The sequence below is a fragment of the Eucyclogobius newberryi genome, unplaced genomic scaffold (genome assembly GCF_026437365.1).
Source record: "Eucyclogobius newberryi isolate DKJ021-1_F unplaced genomic scaffold, fEucNew1.0.hap1 SCAF_15, whole genome shotgun sequence".
Classification (NCBI taxonomy): Eukaryota; Metazoa; Chordata; class Actinopteri; order Gobiiformes; family Gobiidae; genus Eucyclogobius; species Eucyclogobius newberryi.
In genome coordinates, this window is record NW_027315779.1 from 37,468,262 (window position 1) to 37,491,034 (window position 22,773).

The 22,773-nt window shown below is 48.8% G+C and overlaps 1 protein-coding gene across 1 annotated transcript in view; it reads right to left on the reverse strand.

Annotated features, from left to right (window-relative positions):
• LOC140361281 (ceramide synthase-like) overlaps nucleotides 1–22,773 on the reverse strand; it is an 86,183-nt gene that overhangs the window by 8,236 nt on the left and 55,174 nt on the right. Inside the window, exons 3-4 of the mRNA XM_072447042.1 lie at nucleotides 15,902–16,121; nucleotides 5,159–5,254 (exon numbers count right to left, since the gene is read on the reverse strand). Coding sequence (XP_072303143.1) covers nucleotides 5,159–5,254; nucleotides 15,902–16,121 — 316 coding nt within the window. The remainder of the gene's footprint in view (nucleotides 1–5,158; nucleotides 5,255–15,901; nucleotides 16,122–22,773) is intronic.

Sequence of the window (22,773 nt, forward strand, 5' to 3'; positions counted from 1 at the left end):
CTCTGAGATCGACCCTCACGCCTCTGCGATCGACCCTCACGCCTCTGCGATCGACCCTCACTGCCTCTGCGAGCGAACCTCACTGTCACGCCTCTGAGATCGACCCTCACTGCCTCTGTGATCGACCCTCACTGTCTCTGCGATCGACCCTTACTGTCTCTGCGATCGACCCTCATGCCTCTGCGATCGACCCTCACTTCCTCTGCGATCGACCCTCACTGCCTCTGCGATCGACCCTCACGCCTTTGCGATCGACCCTCATGCCTCTGCGATCGACCCTCACTGCCTCTGCGATCGACCCTCACGCCTCTGCGATCGACCCTCACTGCCTCTGAGATCGACCCTCACGCCTCTGCGATCGACCCTCACTGCCTCTGCGATCGACCCTCACGCCTCTTCGATCGACCCTCACGGCCTCTGCGATCGACCCTCACGCCTCTGCGATTGACCTCACTGCCTTTGCGATCGACCCTCACGCCTCTGCGATCGACCCTCACGCCTCTTCGATCGACCCTCACGCCTCTGCGATCGACCCTCACGCCTCTGCGATCGACCCTCACGCCTCTGCGATCGACCCTCACTTCCTCTGCGATCGACCCTCACGGCCTCTGCGATCGACCCTCACTGTCTCTGCGATCGACCCTCAGGCCTCTGCGATCGACCCTCACGCCTCTGTGATCGACCCTCACGGCCTCTGCGATCGACCCTCACGCCTTTGCGATCTACCCTCACGCCTCTGCGATCGACTCTCACTGCCTCTGAGATCGACCCTCACGCCTCTGCGATCGACCCTCACTGCCTCTGCGAGCGACCCTCACTGCCTCTGCGATCGACCCTCACTGCCTCTGCGATCGACCCTCACTGTCTCTGCGATCGACCCTCACGCCTCTGCGATCGACTCTCACTGCCTCTGAGATCGACCCTCACGCCTCTGCGATCGACCCTCACTGCCTCTGCGATCGACTCTCACTGCCTCTGAGATCGACCCTCACGCCTCTGCGATCGACCCTCACTGCCTCTGCGATCGACCCTCACTGCCTCTGCGATCGACCCTCACTGTCTCTGCGATCGACCCTCACGCCTCTGCGATCGACTCTCACTGCCTCTGAGATCGACCCTCACTGCCTCTGCGATCGACCCTCACTGCCTCTGCGATCGACTCTCACTGCCTCTGAGATCGACCCTCACGCCTCTGCGATCGACCCTCACGCCTCTGCGATCGACCCTCACGCCTCTGCGATCGACCCTCACGCCTCTGCGATCGACCCTCACGCCTCTGCGATCGACCTCACTGCCTCTGCGATCGACCCTCACTGCCTCTGCGATCGACCCTCATGCCTCTGCGATCGACCTCACTGCCTCTGCGATCGACCCTCACTGTCTCTGCGATCGACCCTCAGGCCTCTGCAATCGACCCTCACGCCTTTGCGATCGACCCTCACGCCTCTGCGATCGACTCTCACTGCCTCTGAGATCGACCCTCACGCCTCTGCGATCGACCCTCACGCCTCTGCGATCGACCCTCACTGCCTCTGCGATCGACCCTCAAGCCTTTGCGATCGACCCTCATGCCTCTGCGATCGACCCTCACTGCCTCTGAGATCGACCCTCACGCCTCTGCGATCGACCCTCACTGCCTCTGCGATCGACCCTCACGCCTCTTCGATCGACCCTCACGGCCTCTGCGATCGACCCTCACGCCTCTGCGATTGACCTCACTGCCTTTGCGATCGACCCTCACGCCTCTGCGATCGACCCTCACGCCTCTTCGATCGACCCTCACGCCTCTGCGATCGACCCTCACGCCTCTTCGATCGACCCTCACTGCCTCTGCAATCGACGCTCACTGCCTCTGAGATCGATGCTCACTGCCTCTGCGATCGACCCTCATGCCTCTGCGATCGACCCTCACTTCCTCTGCGATCGACCCTCACTGCCTCTGCGATCGACCCTCACGCCTTTGCGATCGACCCTCATGCCTCTGCGATCGACCCTCACTGCCTCTGAGATCGACCCTCACGCCTCTGCGATCGACCCTCACTGCCTCTGCGATCGACCCTCACGCCTCTTCGATCGACCCTCACGGCCTCTGCGATCGACCCTCACGCCTCTGCGATTGACCTCACTGCCTTTGCGATCGACCCTCACGCCTCTGCGATCGACCCTCACGCCTCTTCGATCGACCCTCACGCCTCTGCGATCGACCCTCACGCCTCTTCGATCAACCCTCACGCCTCTGCGATCGACCCTCACTGTCTCTGCGATCGACCCCCAGGCCTCTGCGATCGACCCTCACGCCTCTGTGATCGACCCTCACGGCCTCTGCGATCGACCCTCACGCCTTTGCGATCGACCCTCACGCCTCTGCGATCGACTCTCACTGCCTCTGAGATCGACCCTCACGCCTCTGCGATCAACCCTCACGCCTCTGCGATCGACCCTCACTGCCTCTGCGAGCGACCCTCACTGTCACGCCTCTGCGATCGACCCTCACTGTCTCTGCGATTGACCCTCACGCCTCTGCGATCGACCGGTCAGTCGCGATCGACGTATTGGGCAACCCTGGAATAGATGAATGACTAAAAGCCCCTGCATCAAAAGTCTCTATAAACCTTTTATAATCCTATGTAATGCCACTGGCAGCAAACTGAAGTGGACCATAACTTCCTATGATTCAGAATCAGAATCAGAAAAGGGTTTATTGCCAATTGTCAATTAACAAAATCCACAAACATAGGAACTTGTCCTGGTGATTCGGTGCAACACAGACAACAAAACAATGAACAATGAATACAAAACGGCATGATCTGTACAGAATAAAATATAAAGTTATGTAGTGCAATAAGAGTGAACAGTGCAGTGAGTGCAAGGTGTTTAGGCAGTGTTCATGAGTCCAACGGCAGAGGGAAAGAAACTGTTCTTGTGACGGGAGGTTCTGGTAGCCTCCTGCCTGAGGGGAGTGGCTCAAATAGTCTGTGTCCAGGTGTCCTGTGATCCGATCTGCACGTCCCAGAGCCCTGGAGACGTACAGGTCCTGCAGAGATAGAATTTTGCGGCAAATCACCTTCTCAGCAGAGGGCACAATGCGCTGTAGTCTCTGTTTGTCCCTGGCTGTGGCTCCAGCGTACCACACGGTGATGGAGGAGGTGACAGAGGAGGTGATAATGGACCGTATAGAACTGCACCATCATCTCCGCTGTCAGATTGGCTTTCTTCAGCTGCTGCAGGAAGTACATCCTCTGCTGGAGCGTCTTGATGAGGAGCTGATGGTGGCTCCCACTTGAGGTCCTGGTGATAAAGTGGGTGAGAAAGTGGAGGGAGGGGGGGCGCTCCACCTCCTGTAGACAGACTCATCCCCGTCCGAGATGAGCCCGATGAGGGTGGTGTCGTCCGCAAACTTAATTAGTTTTACGGAGTCGTGGCTGGAGGTGCAGCACTTTGTGTAGAGGGAGAAGAGCAGGGGAGAAAGTACACAGCCCTGTGGAGCTCCTGTGATAGTCCATGTGTCTGAGACATTCTTCCCCAGCCGCACGCACTGCCTCCGATCCGTCATCAGGATGTCAGTGCTCCCCCTGCAGGTGGAGTCAGGCACGTTGAGCTGGTAGAGCTTGTCCTGGAGCAGAGCAGGAGGTGGTGTTGAATGCAGGACACAACAGGATCCTGGCGTAGGTTCCCGGAGAGTCCTGATGCTGGTGCAGGTGTGGGAGGACCAGGCGTTCAAATGACTTCATGACTACAGACGTCAGTGCCACAGGTCTGTAGTCATTAAATCCAGTGATCCGGGGCTTCTTGGGGACAGGGACAATGATGGACGACTTGAAGCTGGTTCATGGCATGACTCCAGGAGGTGTTAAAAATGCCAGTGAAGACAGGGGCCAGCTCGCCTGCGCAGTGTCTCAAGGTGGCCGGGGTGACACCGTCTGGTCCAGCAGCAGAGGGTTGGATTTACGAAATAGTTCCTGTTCCTGAACTGTGAGAGGCGTGGAGGAGGTGGAGGTGGAGGGGACCGGGGTTGAAAACAGACAAAACAACACGGAGCACCGAAACGCCGTGGCAGCCATCTTGTATCTCTACGATTAACTGACATTAGAAAATAATTATGAAAGATCAAAATCTAAACAGTGCTGATTTTAAGTCAATATCAAGCTACAATTTGGAATTTCCAGGATAGACTCCAATTGTATGTAAGACTCACAAAAACTATATTTTGTGGTAAAGTATGTGATATATCTGTAGATAAAATGAAAAACTATTGTGGGCTCAACATATCTGAACATATTTGCCCAGTAAAACATAAAAATCACATCACAAAGTGTCAAATTTCCAAATGCAGTAAAATGCAATGTGAAGTGTGTTTAAACCAGGCTGATTTATCTGTGTTATGATCATATTAAATCATTCCGTGTTTTAGTCTAGACTGAGGTTTTTCAAGTACTTACTATTGAACGTTAACATAGTACGTAATTATTTTCTTTTGACTATTGTAAACCACAATATTGATCTAAAACAGCTTAGTAACAGTAACAGATCCATGGACTTCCTGTTCAGAACTGCCTCTTCATAGTGACATTTCACTTTAACAAGCAGCAGATTGTCATTTACATGTTGTGTTGGTACAAGTGGTTATGTGACATTTTATACCTCTATGTGTCACTTAGTCTTCATTTGTTAACAGTAAGTACCGGGAGTGGGCGGGGCTAGGTGAAAACAGGACTTTTCTGAGAACCCGAGCCTCAATTGCAGGACAATACAGGATTAATCAAACATGCATCATTGATTAATCCCAACTAATTATTGAGACAATAGTCAACTAATTTAGTCATCAAATAATCCAGACACAGACTCCAAAAGGTGTTATGTGCTGAGAGAAAAGGTTTTGTGATACTTCACAAAGACATTGGAAACATGAACAATTGGGCCACATCCTCTTTTAGTCCATTTATTCCTGCAAAGAATGACTTGATGGAAATAATGTATTTAGTTAACTTCAGCCCTACAAATTACAGTATTATCTTTTTGGTTATTGTCACAGTCCAATCACATTTACTGGCTTAGCACATTTCAGATGGATTCCTATTATACTGTTGTTCACGCCTAACCATGATAAAGAAGCACATCATTAAATATACAATATGAGAGGACTAGAGCTGTGTCTCACCTGAATGAGGATTTTGCCCAGGGAGACGAAGGGTGTGCTGACCTCCGTGAGGAACAAGCAGCCGATGAAGAAGTCGCCCTGCTCTTTCCTGAAGAACTGTGGAGCAAAACAAGGTGAATATTCATGATTGTTGACATCGTGGTGAAACAAAGAGGATGTTTTGGCCCGTAGGCTTTTAGAAATGTATAAAGTTGTCCCATCATAGGACACCAAACTGCAGAAGGAACAGATGAGCTCCTTCTGGTTTTAAGATAAGATAAGATAAGATATTCCTTTATTGTCCACACATGGGGAAATTTCATTGTTGCAACGCAGTAGATACAGAGGTAAATACAGAGGAAAAGAAAAGATAACTTATAGGAAGTTTGAAAAACACTCTCAATAGAAGATCTCTTATAAACAAAAGGGAGTGTCTGCAGAGCCGTGGCGAGTGGCCGAAACTGCCATGTTATTTTTGTGCCGGCCGCGCGCCGCGGCTCCTGAAACTGCGCCGCTATTTGACCGCGTTTTAGCGCCGTTTTAGACCGCGCCGGGTTAAGGTTATGGTTATGGTTAGGGTTAAGGTTAAGGTTAGGGTTAAGGTTAAGGTTAGGGTAAGCTATGAGGCTATAAGTGAAATGCCGCGGTCCCTGAAACTGTGCGGCTATTTTACCGCGCCGCGGCTCTCCAGCCACGGCCTAAACAAAAACTCCTATAGACAAAACCTCCCATTTCCCAACAAGAGATGGAGGGGAAAAATAATAAAGATAAATAAAAAATACATAAATACCATTGCATGTGATCACGACATTAATTGCACATGAATATGTGTCACGACTAGGGATGCAGACCTAAACCCACGTTCAGGTTCAAGTCCGGATTCGAATCCAGAGGTTCAGGTTCAGGTCCGGACCTAATGAGTCCGGACCTGAACTCATGCCATATTTGCATCATGTTATAACAGCCTAACACAAGACACTTGGCTCAATTAAGTTGAAGACACATGAACAAGGACGACTGTCAAACACAAGGCTTAACTGCAGACTGAAATAAACTCAACTTGTCTGGTTTATCCACTCTTTTGAACAGAAGTTACAACTTACAAATCACAAGCTACGAGCTACGAGCTAACACACATTCATGTGTTTTACTAGAGGAACAACTCCCGAACAAGAGCATGTTGAGTATTGGTATTGGAGCAGCTGTTTCAGCTGATACTGTGTTTGTAAGTGTGTTACTGGTTTGACTGGGCTGTTCCCACACCTGAAGTTTAATGCTTTAGATACATTTCCACTCTTTAATTTTGCAGATCCATTGGCATCAAAGTCATGTAAAAATCTTCAAAAACTCTCATAACAGTCGACTAGAACCATGCGCGGTCTCTGGGGCGGAGCTAAGAGCGGCTCAGGAGACCAGGTAGTTTCTGATGTTCCTGTTCCATCACCATGGTTACGGCCAACAGTAACCAACTCTGTTCAAGAAATAAAGTGACAACTTGTGACATTAAACCAGCATTATTGACCTGAGCGAGAAGTTACAATATTTACACCCAAACCAACCACCCGCTCCTTTAACGTCTTAAACTAACTCACGGAGCGACACAAAACGATTCAATTGAGCCAGCGATCTTCCCGAAGGTTCGGTCTCTCGCGTCTTTAAACTCATTGCGCCGGCTTCAACTTCTGCCGTTGGGAAGACTCGTGCGTCGCTGATGCTCCGGGCGCCATTGACAGCGATGTCAGTGTTTACGTCTTTTCTAGCGCGAATTTCGCGATCTATGGAAGGTTTAGGATGGTTTAGATTCTAGAACGTAAAGGATATAGAAAGTGAGTGGTAGATTTTATATGAGTCCAGAACCGAATCACCGGAGTTTTGGTTTTTTGGGACCTGAACCGAAACGTTTTTACAAGTCCAGATCCGGTCCGTCGTAGCGGTCCACATCCCTAGGCGTGGCTGGTGTGGTCAGAATAGCACAGCTACGTCAGTGGACAGGACAAAAAGAGAGGAGACAAAGGGCATCCTTGTCACCAGCCTGTTGTCTGTGTGTGTGGTACATGAATAAAGCATGAACGCCTCCGCCCGGGGCCCCCACCATCTGGTCATCAGGGGCCCCTCCTCACCTGTACCTGTCTCTGTCACCAAACACCTGTCCCTGCTAACTGGCTGCACTGAACACGGCTCTGTTGAAGTCACTTGATATGAAAACACTTTAACTGAACAATACAATACACATTTTCTCACAATTCACATCCACTTTGGACCAGGGATTTCTTCATTCGGGAGAGTTTGGTGAGAGTTTGGTGAGAGTTTGGTGAGTCCTGCTTAGAAAATCCTCCCCTCCGACCACCAAAAACACTCCCCAAACTACCTTACTCTTCAGGCTATACAGCTCCTGAATAAAAGCCGCACACACAGAATGTACAAAGAAAATAGAACTTGTCAATACACCTGACAATAATACCTGCACCTGACAATAATACCTGCACCTGACAATAATACCTGCACCTGACAATAATACCTGCACCTGACAATAATACCAGCACCTGACAATAATACCTGCACCTGACAATAATACCTGTACCTGACAATAATACCTGCACCTGACAATAATACCTGCACCTGACAATAATACCTGCACCTGACAATAATACCAGCACCTGACAATAATACCTGCACCTGACAATAATACCGGCACCTGACAATAATACCTGCACCTGACAATAATACCTGCACCTGACAATAATACCAGCACCTGACAATAATACCAGCACCTGACAATAATACCAGCACCTGACAATAATACCAGCACCTGACAATAATACCTGCACCTGACAATAATACCTGCACCTGACAATAATACCTGCACCTGACAATAATACCTGCACCTGACAATAATACCTGCACCTGACAATAATACCTGCACCTGACAATAATACCAGCACCTGACAATAATACCAGCACCTGACAATAATACCAGCACCTGACAATAATACCTGCACCTGACAATAATACCAGCACTTGACAATAAACTGCAGGTGCCCACGTTGTAACATGAGATATTTACACATAAATAAACGCGGTAGTGATGAGACTTTTGTGTGTCTTTTGAAGCGGGGGTCTCGCCCCTGAATTAGACACATTTCTCAGTGATGAGTTGGATTGTAATAAAACACACAGCATTTGAAGTTTAACAAACACATGGCAGCTGTCCCTACTGTCCCCTCTGTCCTGGATTACTCTGTGTGAGCTGATTTACTTCACATCTGGTTCTGAGCTTGTGCTTAGCGAATGTTACGTTTTAACATGAGATATTTAAACAGAAATATGTGCCATGTTGTCCGTGAATATGAGTTGGATTGAAATAAAACACACAGCGTTTTGAAGCGTAGAAAACACCATGAGTGGACAGTGCTTCCACTGACATCTTCTACTGAGGGTCAAATGCATGCGCTTCCTGCTAGAGTGCCCCCCGGTGGCCATTAGCCAGTAAAAATCGATCAATTAGACGGACCGCTGTAATGGCCGCAAAAAGTAGCGGCTTAAAGTCCGAAAAGTCCGGTATCCCCTCATTTATACCAACTCTGTAGCAAAATACGTCTGCCGCAAAATATAGAACGTGTTCAAAGTGAATGCGCCTGTTTACGGCACAGCGTCGCGTCTCCGCTCCGTCTGCGGCAAAAATATGCAGGATCTATTTTTGACGGATGCCGTAGCGATATGAGTGAAGGTGAACTATTTATGAATAGACACGTGTTTATTTTAACAATATATTTAACAATAAACACGGTGAAATTGCCCATGTTTAATGGTGTGTACTGTGTCAAGTCTTTCATTTCACACTGTCAGACACAACTTTGTTGACAGCAGGATTTGAGTCCAATAATAATACAATATTTGCCCTTTAAGAGTCACGTTGTAAAGTTGCTAATGTGTGCCGCTTACCGTAGCAGGTAAAAGATCAAACCATGTAAGATTAATATCAGTTCATAAATACTACAGCGCACTCAGGTTTGCTCAGTCTTTATGGAAGAATTTTGGACTTTCAACAAACTAGTTTTCCCTCAGAGACGTGACAGTTGCATGAGGTCACATGGGTGCCTTCTGGTGGCGCAATTGTGTATTAAAACACAGAAAACAAGTGAAATGCGCCATTTCAATGGGCAAGATGTCTTCACTCGGTTAAGCATTTAGCTTAGCTTAACACTCCTTAAGGCTGGGTACCAAAGATTTTTTTTACCAGTACTTTAACAATAGCCGCTTTTCAATACGAGTCCCTTTAAAGTGTAAATGAATGCCCAACATAATGCAAATCAATTAACAATTAAGTTAAATCCTATCTTCAATTCAATTTCAATTCAATTTAGTTTCCTCTGAGGGCAACAGTGAAAAACAGATTAAACAATGTCTGTGGGGACGAGCAGGCTTTTAGATCGCCGTCCGTCTTCCCGTATTTTGGACGGGGTATTTTGAAATGTGGACGGGGATTTTCGAGTGCAAGGACGGGGTCATTTTTATTAATAAATCTTAGAAAAAAGGGAATGTTATCATTAAATCAGTCCGGGAAGCGTTTGACAATAGTCCGCCATGACAGTTTACAGTTTACAAGTGAAAATTTGCATGCTGCGCGTGATTGGTCGACGAAGTTTGTGTGCTTGGCTCTGATTGGCTGTAGAACCGTGTTCCAGAGAATGCCGAAGCTCCACGTTTGCCGAACCTCCATGTTTGTTCGTGCACTTTGACAGAATTTAATCGAAACCTCATTACCTCAAAAAGTACACTACCGTGTACTTTATGTATAAATATCTTATGTTACAATGTGGGCACCAGCGGCTTATTGACAGATAACACACCGCATCGGTCAATAAGCCGCTGGTGCCCACATTGTATGTGTATGTACCTATGTACAATTTCTTGTTGAAGCGGCTTTTATTCAGGCTTTAATTAAGGCCATATTGTGGACTATTGCAGGTAATCCAAATTCCATTACTAAAGATAAAATGAAAATTGTAAAAATCTGGTTAAATTAAATCAAAATTACGCATCTATTTCAAATCTTTCATAATTTAGTTGCTCCCCCATGAAGAAAGTTTAATGTGCTCCAACGTGTGGAGCCAACGGCCAGAGGAGAGTGACGAGTTCCAAGACTTTTGGTCAGAGCCATAACTCTGGAACATTCTCCCACGTGAAATCATATCATGTACAAATATTTTACACATCCGATGAAACAATGGCTTCATAAATAAAGCAACATGAATTGTAAATATGCAAATATTGTATGGATATGTGTGAGATCGTGGAGTGGGACTGGTTTTACTACATGAATGATTGGATGAGTGATGTATACTGAACATTTATTGTATTTATTGGCATAAATGACATTTTGACATCAACCTGTCCAGGAACTGCAGGTGGAAATGAGCAACGAAGCTATAACCTGGGTTAGCATCTTTCCTGTTGGTCAACGTTTTATGTGCACTGACCCTGATAAATGAACTAATACATCCAATACTAATATTCCGCAGGAACTCTTAGACTTCCCTTACCCCAGACACCTCCTCCAACTCCTCCAGGGGGTTCCCAAGGCAGAGCTGGAGGAGCTGACAAGATGGGGGTGACTTTACAGGGCCTGGATGACAACAGCTGGAGGTGAATAATGTAGCGTCATGTGATCGCCTCTCTCAGGTTACCACGGCACCTGCTCTGCTCATTGGGCAGGACACGACAGGGTGAGCACTGCCTGTCTGCGACAGGTGCCTGTACACACCGCTGGGATACCTCTGTTGCATTTCCAGCATGTTTGAATAATTCTGCATTGTCCTGCTTTTGAGAATAAAGTGTCCAGAATATTCCTGTTTTCACCTACCCCCTATCCCCACCCACAGCTCTGAATATTCAAACGATTCAAAATTCTGGTAGAAAAAAATAAAAAATGACTGCCATTTTTCAACAATAAAACATCAGTGAAAAGTTACAATCAGCTATGCAGTTTTGATATGGTACTAAATACCTGAAAAATATGTCTCCTTTAATATATTATATGAAATATACAAAGTGTAGGATTGCCACAAACTGGGAAATAGTTACATTCTTAACATCACATTTTCATTGTATCGTATCAAATGTATTGGTTTCTTACTCTGAGTATTGTACGTGTTTAATTCTTTAAGAATGATTCGGGCATTAAGATAAGATAAGATAAGCCTTTATTTGTCCACACAGCGGGGGAAATTTAAATGTTGCAACACAAAGTAGGTACAGAAGTAAAAGAACAGATAACTTATAGAAAGCTTAAAAAAACACTCTTAATAGAAAAGCTCTAATAAACAAAACTCTTATATTCTTAATGATGAGTTAAAAAATAAAAATAATAGTAACAAAAGTAACACTCTTATTTACAACAGTTATATGAACGGAGAATATTGCACCAAGATGATTGACATTATGGAGTATTGCACATGAATATGACAGTATTACACATGGGTATGACAGTATTGCACATGGGTATGACAGTATTGCACATGATTATGACAGTATTGCACATGATTATGACAGTATTGCACATGATTATGACAGTATTGCACATGGGTATGACAGTATTGCACATGGGTATGACAGTATTACACATGGGTATGACAGTATTGCACATGGGTATGACAATATTGCACATGATTATGATGGTATTGCACATGATTATGACAGTATTGTACATGGGTATGACAGTATTGCACATGGGTATGACAGTATTGCACATGGGTATGACAGTATTGCACATGGGTATGACTAGGGATGTGTACTGCTACAACGGACCGGATCTGGACTTGTAAAAACGTTTCGGTTCAGGGCCAAAAAAACGAAACCCCGGTGATTTGGTTCTGCACTCATAAACAAATATAGCACTCACGTATAATATCCTTTTCGTTCTAGAAACTAGACCATCTTAAACCTTCCATTGATCGCAAAATTCGCGCTGGAAAAGACGTAAACACTGCCATGTGCCGCTGTCAATGAAGCACACGGACCATAATTAGTGACGCACGCGTCTTCAGGGCAGAAGTTGAAGCCGGCGAAATAAGTTTAAAGATGTGAGAGACAGAACCGTGTCTCCACACGTGAACACTGAAGTGAACCGTGTCTCCACACGTGAACACTGAAGTGAACCGTGTCTCCACACGTGAACACTGAAGTGAACCGTGTCTCCACACGTGAACACTGAAGTGAACCGTGTCTCCACACGTGAACACTGAAGTGAACCGTGTCTCCACGTGTGAACGCCGAAGTGAACCGTGTCTCCACGCGTGAACGCCGAAGTGAACCGTGTCTCCACACGTGAACGCCGAAGTGAACCGTGTCTCCACGCGTGAACGCCGAAGTGAACCGTGTCTCCACGCGTGAACGCCGAAGTGAACCGTGTCTCCACGCGTGAACGCCGAAGTGAACCACGCCGAAGTGAACCGTGTCGCCACGCGTGAACGCCGAAGTGAACCGTGTCTCCACGCGTGAACGCCGAAGTGAACCGTGTCTCCACGCGTGAACGCCGAAGTGAACCGTGTCTCCACGCGTGAACGCCGAAGTGAACCGTGTCTCCACGCGTGAACGCCGAAGTGAACCGTGTCTCCACGCGTGAACGCCGAAGTGAACCGTGTCTCCACACGTGAACGCCGAAGTGAACCGTGTCTCCACACGTGAACGCCGAAGTGAACCGTGTCTCCACGCGTGAACGCCGAAGTGAACCGTGTCTCCACGCGTGAACGCCGAAGTGAACCGTGTCTCCACGCGTGAACGCCGAAGTGAACCGTGTCTCCACGCGTGAACGCCGAAGTGAACCGTGTCTCCACGCGTGAACGCCGAAGTGAACCGTGTCTCCACGCGTGAACGCCGAAGTGAACCGTGTCTCCACGCGTGAACGCCGAAGTGAACCGTGTCTCCACGCGTGAACGCCGAAGTGAACCACGCCGAAGTGAACCGTGTCGTCACGCGTGAACGCCGAAGTGAACCGTGTCTCCACGCGTGAACGCCGAAGTGAACCGTGTCTCCACGCGTGAACGCCGAAGTGAACCGTGTCTCCACGCGTGAACGCCGAAGTGAACCGTGTCTCCACGCGTGAACGCCGAAGTGAACCGTGTCTCCACACGTGAACGCCGAAGTGAACCGTGTCTCCACACGTGAACACCGAAGTGAACCGTGTCTCCACACGTGAACACTGAAGTGAACCGTGTCTCCACACGTGAACGCCGAAGTGAACCGTGTCTCCACGTGTGAACGCTGAAGTGAACCGTGTCTCCACACGTGAACGCCGAAGTGAACCGTGTCTCCACACGTGAACGCCGAAGTGAACCGTGTCTCCACACGTGAACACTGAAGCCGGTAAGATCGCTGGCTTTATCTGAACTGTTTTAAGCTGTGGCCGCCGCGTGCGATGTTGTGATTGTTAATGTTAATTGTTCCTCAAGTAAAACACATGAATGTGTGTTAGCTCGTAGCTCGTGATTTGTATGTTGTAACTTCTGTTAAAAAGAGTGGATAAACCAGACAAGTTGAGTTTATTTCACTGCAGTTAAGCCTTGTGTTTGACAGTCGTCCTTGTTCATGTGTCTTCAACTTAATTGAGCCAAGTGTCTTGTGTTATGCTGTTATAACATTATGCAAATATGGCATGGTTTAGGTCCGGACCTAATGAGTCCGGACCTGAACCTGAACCTCTGGATTCGAATCCGGACTTGAACCTGAACGTGGGTTTAGGTCTGCATCCCTAGGTATGACAGTATTTGTTATACAGTCTGACAGCAGCAGAAGGAAAGACGTGTGAAACGTCTCCTTCACACAGCGTGGGTGGATCAGTCACTGAAGCTGCTCTCCAGAGCGGACAGAGTGTCCTGCAGGGGGCGACACTCATGGTCCAGCATAGATGTGAGTTTAGCCAGGACCCTTCTGTCCCCCACCTCCGAGTCCAGAGCACAGCCCAGGACGGAGCTTTGCCACTCTGGCTCTTCCTGTTCAGTCTGTGTTATGAGTCCAGTTTGTGGTTCAGATGAACACCAGGTCCTTGTATGAGTCACTCTCTCAATGTCCCGTCCCTGGATGTTCACTGGTGAGGGGGGCGTGGCCTCTGTGGAAGTCCACCACCGTCTGCTTGGTCTTCCCCGCGTTGATGAGGAGGTGGTTCCACTGACACCAGTCCACAATGTCCTAAACTCCTCAAGTCCTTATTATATCTTCTTCAATAAGGGGTTAGGGTTAGGAGTTAAGGGGTAATTAAGGGGTTAACTTAATAAGCCAGAAGATTATTTCATCCCGAAGGCTTTAATTGACAGGACAGTTGTAGTGTGAATTAGGAAGAAAGAGAACAAACATTTTGGCAAATGGCCCAGGTCAAGAATCGAACCCACATCGCGTTTAACCACTGCACCACCAGCGACGCGCCTGAATCATTCATGACTTCTTGTGGCTGCTTCTTACTTATTCTCCTTTAATTAAGTGTAAATGTGATTTATGCTGTCTCTCGACTTAATCTTCGACACAATCCCTTGTATTGGCTCCTAAATGAATGATTAATGTTCCCCCAACTGTTTTTCTTTCTTTTCCTTCCTGTCCGATCATAACCCTTCACCCTCTGTATTCGGACATTGTAGAGCTGTGGAAGAAAACAAAAGCTTCACTTCAAAGAGGGTAATCTGTTTTGTTAATGTCCTAATTGTGCTCCAACATTCCTGTGCGGTTTATAAATAAGGGTTAGGGTTAGGGTTAATTTCACGTTAATCATAATTCTGAGCAGTCAAACAGATGGAGCCCAGTCAGGTTACAGTTCGAGCTTTGTAGTGGACATTGACCCGCTTGTCTAGTCTTACCCTCACCTGGCTGGGGTCATGAAACTTGAATGAGTCGAGGATAATCGCAAATGTGGTTCAGATGACCTTTGTGTCATGGTGGACGGGCTCGCTCTGCATGAGGACACCATCATTTTTTTTTACTTTTAAGGGCTAATGTTGACTTTATTTGGTGTATTTAAACCTGTTGTACATGTAAATTGTAGTTTTACACCAATTGAGTTGGTATATGTGGAGAAAATGTAACAAAATCTCTAGAAAATGACAGGAAGTGACGTCACACTCATTACGTCAAAGTTTATGCATCATTTACCCAAAAGAACGCTCTAAACATTAATTCAACAAAATAAAGTGACATTAGATGGGGTTTTGCCTAGTGCTAATTTCCTAGTGTGATGTCATACATCACAAACAGGAAGTTAAATTATAAAATAAATTAGCTTATTTTGGGTTCTAAATATATTGATCTTAACTGCATTTCAGTTCAATGAGTCGTCCGACCTGTAGGGGGCACATTAACTATGATCAGTTGTATTGCGCTGTTTCATGAGATGTACATATTTGTATATGATCTGGTACACTAAAGTGCTTTACATACAGTATAAACAGTACAATCCAACCATGATCCTTTCTGTGCAGATAATTGGACTCGTACTGATTAACCTCAATAATTGCACTAAAAGCTTGTCAGTAGTTCTATAAAAGCCCATAGGTCACCACAGGGCAATCAATGTCATCAAGCTATTATTGTGTTTAACAGTAATATTTCATGTAGTGCATGTTCATTTTGTCCCTTTGTGTGATTCATATTCAGGAGAGTTAAACGAGGTTATGTAAACATGACATTTCTGTGGAATCTGACTTAGACACACAGGCTCAAGTGTGATTCTCGGAGCTTTTGTTTAAACAATACCATACCACAAAAGAGAATATTCCTTACCAAAGTGACAGGCAGCAGGATAGTGAGCAGAGCGATGTGATGCAGCACCAACAGAAACTCTCTCCTCACAAAAGAGTTGACCGTCCTGAGCGAGTGCTGCTTGTACTCCTCGTGCCCTTTGACCCGGAAGCGATGGTAGTGGCTGAGGTACATGGCGAAGATGTCGTAGGTCATGTAGGGAACGCCGTAGTAGATGACAAAGTCTGTGGCCAGCCAGTGCCTGAAAGGAAAGAGAGCGACGGGTCAAGGCTCGGGCTGAGAAACAAACTGTTTATGAGATTTGAATCATTGTCATCCCTCATCAAAAACAGACCTAGAGTTGTAGATGCAAGTTAGGTTTGTTTATCTCCCCTATGTAATTCCACCTACAGTCAGTAGATGGAGCGCTAAATCAAGTCCTGACCTTAGAAATGCCTGGCTGATTTATATAATACGAGCGCTGATTATGGAGCGATAAGGTTGGGTATCTGACCTGTGACCTCTCCTAAAGGTCAGCTGCATGTTCAGACGTGCTACTGATTGTTTATATATTGAGCTGTTGAATATTTTGTTCAAAAATATGAAAATGGGAGTTATGGAGAATAAGAAGCCACATCATTCATCAGGATTGGGGTTGCACACACACCTGTGCTAATGTCAAGGTTCTATCCCATTCATGTTATAAAAAGCTGCAAACTAAAATATACATTTTGAAGTGGATAGACAGTGCAGATAAATGGTTGTTAATAATAAATGATAATCTCTGTTGGATTTGTGGAATTTAGTGAAAGAAAACAAACATTTTGTTGTGAAATGTCATTTTTTGGTGTGCGATTTGTCCAGTATAAATGATACATTTAATAAATGTTTATTTTGTGGCTGATATCATTTATGCTAATTTTGGCTGCTATGTCAAATAAACTCAACTAAACTGTGCTACAGATGGTAAGGCAAGGCAAGTTTATTTGTGTTACATATTTCATACACAAGGCAATTCAAAGTGCTTCAAAGCAGGAAAAATGCATTAAAATCAAAAAGAAATTACAGCACAAAACAATTTAAGACATAAAAGAGAAGAATGCAAAGAAAAACCCTTTCAGTCTTAAAAACAGCTGTTTTTAGCTTAGAATTGAACATTGTCAGAGTAGAACCTGTCTCACATCTTCAGGGAGAATGTTCCAGATTTTAGCTGCATAAAACTGAAACACAGATTCTCCATGTTTAGTCCTGACTCTGGCACCAGCAGGAGGCTGGTCCATGTTTAGTCCTGACTCTGGCACCAGCAGGAGGCCGGTCCATGTTTAGTCCTGACTCTGGCACCAGCAGGAGGCCGCTCCATGTTTAGTCCTGACTCTGGCACCAGCAGGAGGCTGGTCCATGTTTAGTCCTGACTCTGGCACCAGCAGGAGGCTGGTCCATGTTTAGTCCTGACTCTGGCACCAGCAGGAGGCCGGTCCATGTTTAGTCCTGACTCTGGCACCAGCAGGAGGCCGCTCCATGTTTAGTCCTGACTCTGGCACCAGCAGGAGGCCGGTCCATGTTTAGTCCTGACTCTGGCACCAGCAGGAGGCCGCGTCCATGTTTAGTCCTGACTCTGGCACCAGCAGGAGGCCGGTCCATGTTTAGTCCTGACTCTGGCACCAGCAGGAGGCCGGTCCATGTTTAGTCCTGACTCTGGCACCAGCAGGAGGCCGCTCCATGTTTAGTCCTGACTCTGGCACCAGCAGGAGGCCGGTCCATGTTTAGTCCTGACTCTGGCACCAGCAGGAGGCCGGTCCATGTTTAGTCCTGACTCTGGCACCAGCAGGAGGCTGGTCCATGTTTAGTCCTGACTCTGGCACCAGCAGGAGGCCGGTCCATGTTTAGTCCTGACTCTGGCACCAGCAGGAGGCCGGTCCATGTTCAGTCCTGACTCTGGCACCAGCAGGAGGCCGGTCCATGTTTAGTCCTGACTCTGGCACCTGCAGGAGGCCGGTCCATGTTTAGTCCTGACTCTGGCACCAGCAGGAGGCCGGTCCATGTTTAGTCCTGACTCTGGCACCTGCAGGAGGCCGGTCCATGTTTAGTCCTGACTCTGGCACCAGCAGGAGGCCGCTCCATGTTTAGTCCTGACTCTGGCACCAGCAGGAGGCCGGTCCATGTTTAGTCCTGACTCTGGCACCAGCAGGAGGCCGGTCCATGTTTAGTCCTGACTCTGGCACCTGGAGGAGGCCGGTCCATGTTTAGTCCTGACTCTGGCACCAGCAGGAGGCCGGTCCATGTTTAGTCCTGACTCTGGCACCAGCAGGAGGCCGGTCCATGTTTAGTCCTGACTCTGGCAACAGCAGGAGGCCGCTCCATGTTTAGTCCTGACTCTGGCACCAGCAGGAGGCCGCTCCATGTTTAGTCCTGACTCTGGCACCAGCAGGAGGCCGGTCCATGTTTAGTCCTGACTCTGGCACCAGCAGGAGGCCGCTCCATGTTTAGTCCTGACTCTGGCACCAGCAGGAGGCCGGTCCATGTTTAGTCCTGACTCTGGCACCAGCAGGAGGCCGCTCCATGTTTAGTCCTGACTCTGGCACCAGCAGGAGGCCGCTCCATGTTTAGTCCTGACTCTGGCACCAGCAGGAGGCCGCTCCATGTTTAGTCCTGACTCTGGCACCCGCAGGAGGCCGGTCCATGTTTAGTCCTGACTCTGGCACCAGCAGGAGGCCGCTCCATGTTTAGTCCTGACTCTGGCACCAGCAGGAGGCCGCTCCATGTTTAGTCCTGACTCTGGCACCAGCAGGAGGCCGGTCCATGTTTAGTCCTGACTCTGGCACCAGCAGGAGGCCGGTGCATGTTTAGTCCTGACTCTGGCACCAGCAGGAGGCCGCTCCATGTTTAGTCCTGACTCTGGCACCAGCAGGAGGCCGGTCCATGTTTAGTCCTGACTCTGGCACCAGCAGGAGGCCGCTCCATGTTTAATCCTGACTCTGGCACCAGCAGGAGGCCGGTCCATGTTTAGTCCTGACTCTGGCACCAGCAGGAGGCCGGTCCATGTTTAGTCCTGACTCTGGCACCAGCAGGAGGCCGGTCCATGTTTAGTCCTGACTCTGGCACCAGCAGGAGGCCGGTCCATGTTTAGTCCAGACTCTGGCACCAGCAGGAGGCCGGTCCATGTTTAGTCCTGACTCTGGCACCAGCAGGAGGCCGGTCCATGTTTAGTCCTGACTCTGGCACCAGCAGGAGGCCGGTGCATGTTTAGTCCTGACTCTGGCACCAGCAGGAGGCCGCTCCATGTTTAGTCCTGACTCTGGCACCAGCAGGAGGCCGGTCCATGTTTAGTCCTGACTCTGGCACCAGCAGGAGGCCGCTCCATGTTTAGTCCTGACTCTGGCACCAGCAGGAGGCCGCTCCATGTTTAGTCCTGACTCTGGCACCAGCAGGAGGCCGGTCCATGTTTAGTCCTGACTCTGGCACCAGCAGGAGGCCGGTGCATGTTTAGTCCTGACTCTGGCACCAGCAGGAGGCCGCTCCATGTTTAGTCCTGACTCTGGCACCAGCAGGAGGCCGGTCCATGTTTAGTCCTGACTCTGGCACCAGCAGGAGGCCGGTCCATGTTTAATCCTGACTCTGGCACCAGCAGGAGGCCGGTCCATGTTTAGTCCTGACTCTGGCACCAGCAGGAGGCCGGTCCATGTTTAGTCCTGACTCTGGCACCTGGAGGAGGCCGGTCCATGTTTAGTCCTGACTCTGGCACCAGCAGGAGGCCGGTCCATGTTTAGTCCTGACTCTGGCACCAGCAGGAGGCCGGTCCATGTTTAGTCCTGACTCTGGCACCAGCAGGAGGCCGCTCCATGTTTAGTCCTGACTCTGGCACCAGCAGGAGGCCGCTCCATGTTTAGTCCTGACTCTGGCACCAGCAGGAGGCCGGTCCATGTTTAGTCCTGACTCTGGCACCAGCAGGAGGCCGGTCCATGTTTAGTCCTGACTCTGGCACCAGCAGGAGGCCGGTCCATGTTTAGTCCTGACTCTGGCACCAGCAGGAGGCCGGTGCATGTTTAGTCCTGACTCTGGCACCAGCAGGAGGCCGCTCCATGTTTAGTCCTGACTCTGGCACCAGCAGGAGGCCGGTCCATGTTTAGTCCTGACTCTGGCACCAGCAGGAGGCCGCTCCATGTTTAGTCCTGACTCTGGCACCAGCAGGAGGCCGCTCCATGTTTAGTCCTGACTCTGGCACCAGCAGGAGGCCGGTCCATGTTTAGTCCTGACTCTGGCACCAGCAGGAGGCCGGTGCATGTTTAGTCCTGACTCTGGCACCAGCAGGAGGCCGCTCCATGTTTAGTCCTGACTCTGGCACCAGCAGGAGGCCGGTCCATGTTTAGTCCTGACTCTGGCACCAGCAGGAGGCCGGTCCATGTTTAATCCTGACTCTGGCACCAGCAGGAGGCCGGTCCATGTTTAGTCCTGACTCTGGCACCAGCAGGAGGCCGGTCCATGTTTAGTCCTGACTCTGGCACCTGGAGGAGGCCGGTCCATGTTTAGTCCTGACTCTGGCACCAGCAGGAGGCCGGTCCATGTTTAGTCCTGACTCTGGCACCAGCAGGAGGCCGGTCCATGTTTAGTCCTGACTCTGGCACCAGCAGGAGGCCGCTCCATGTTTAGTCCTGACTCTGGCACCAGCAGGAGGCCGCTCCATGTTTAGTCCTGACTCTGGCACCAGCAGGAGGCCGGTCCATGTTTAGTCCTGACTCTGGCACCAGCAGGAGGCCGCTCCATGTTTAGTCCTGACTCTGGCACCAGCAGGAGGCTGGTCCATGTTTAGTCCTGACTCTGGCACCAGCAGGAGGCCGGTCCATGTTTAGTCCTGACTCTGGCACCAGCAGGAGGCCGCTCCATGTTTAGTCCTGACTCTGGCACCAGCAGGAGGCCGCTCCATGTTTAGTCCTGACTCTGGCACCAGCAGGAGGCCGCTCCATGTTTAGTCCTGACTCTGGCACCCGCAGGAGGCCGGTCCATGTTTAGTCCTGACTCTGGCACCAGCAGGAGGCCGCTCCATGTTTAGTCCTGACTCTGGCACCAGCAGGAGGCCGCTCCATGTTTAGTCCTGACTCTGGCACCAGCAGGAGGCCGCTCCATGTTTAGTCCTGACTCTGGCACCAGCAGGAGGCCGGTGCATGTTTAGTCCTGACTCTGGCACCAGCAGGAGGCCGCTCCATGTTTAGTCCTGACTCTGGCACCAGCAGGAGGCCGGTCCATGTTTAGTCCTGACTCTGGCACCAGCAGGAGGCCGGTCCATGTTTAGTCCTGACTCTGGCACCAGCAGGAGGCCGGTCCATGTTTAGTCCTGACTCTGGCACCAGCAGGAGGCCGGTCCATGTTTAGTCCTGACTCTGGCACCAGCAGGAGGCCGCTCCATGTTTAGTACTGTCTCTGGCACCAGCAGGAGGCCGCTCCATGTTTAGTCCTGACTCTGGCACCAGCAGGAGGCCGGTCCATGTTTAGTACTGACTCTGGCACCAGCAGGAGGCCGGTCCATGTTTAGTCCTGACTCTGGCACCAGCAGGAGGCCGGTCCATGTTTAGTCCTGACTCTGGCACCTGCAGGAGGCCGGTCCATGTTTAGTCCTGACTCTGGCACCAGCAGGAGGCCGGTCCATGTTTAGTACTGACTCTGGCACCAGCAGGAGGCCGCTCCATGTTTAGTCCTGACTCTGGCACCAGCAGGAGGCCGGTCCATGTTTAGTCCTGACTCTGGCACCAGCAGGAGGCCGCTCCATGTTTAGTCCTGACTCTGGCACCAGCAGGAGGCCGGTACATGTTTAGTCCTGACTCTGGCACCAGCAGGAGGCCGCTCCATGTTTAGTCCTGACTCTAGCACCAGCAGGAGGCCGCTCCATGTTTAGTCCTGACTCTGGCACCAGCAGAAGGCCCTCTGGCACCAACAGGAGGCCCTCTGGCACCAGCAGAAGGCCCTCTGGCACCAACAGAAGGCCCTCTGGCACCAGCAGGAGGCCGGTCCACACACTGATCTGTTGTTGCAGTGACAGAGTGAATCCACTGGTCCATATTCACCTGCGACAGTGAAACATAGATCTGACTCGTCTGCATCATTGTGATAGGACACATTTTCACTGCGTATCAACTAATGTTATGGTAATGTTTTCTAATGAGGCTCTGGTGTGTTTGAGTGCATAAAGGCTGACACTCTTCATGTAAGATAAGATATCTTATCCCATGCAAGTAGAAATGCCATACTGTTTCAAGTGGTATTGCATTTCCAGACGCAGCATAAACCGATAACAGAGCAGAGACTGGAAATAGCAATTATTTCATAAAAACAGACGGACACAAATGTAACTTATTTCCCCTTCAAGTAACTATAGAGATGTATTGAATAAAAGTTCATGTTCTGAGCCCACAACAGTCAGAAAACGTATACCAGTAATACCAGTTACAACGTACATGTCCAAACAAGATATCGGCTGAACAAATATCCTTGAACAAATCCAGTATTTCTTTCTGTATCAAAGCCAATACTGCATCCCGACACGGAAGCTGGCTTATATTTAGTAAGAATCCTTTGCACAGTTTATTTGAATAATGTGTAGCACTTTAAATGATCATGCTATTTCCAAAATGATGGCTACAGACGGTGGTTTATTAGTCCAAAAAAGGGGGCTCTTTGGCTTCCCTTACCAATAAAACAAACAATTCAATCAATAAAATGTTTTGAAAAGTCTTTTGTTTTAAATCTGTAAACCTTACAACAATTCATCAATTTTCCCAGTTTCCTAAATGGACTACAGTAGAGCTGCAACAAACGATCATTTTGCTCATCGATTAGTTTACTGATTATTCTTACAATTAAATGTTGTTTATTTTCATGCAATTGCGTTTTTTTCCCTCCTTTTCTCAGCACATGGCATGTCA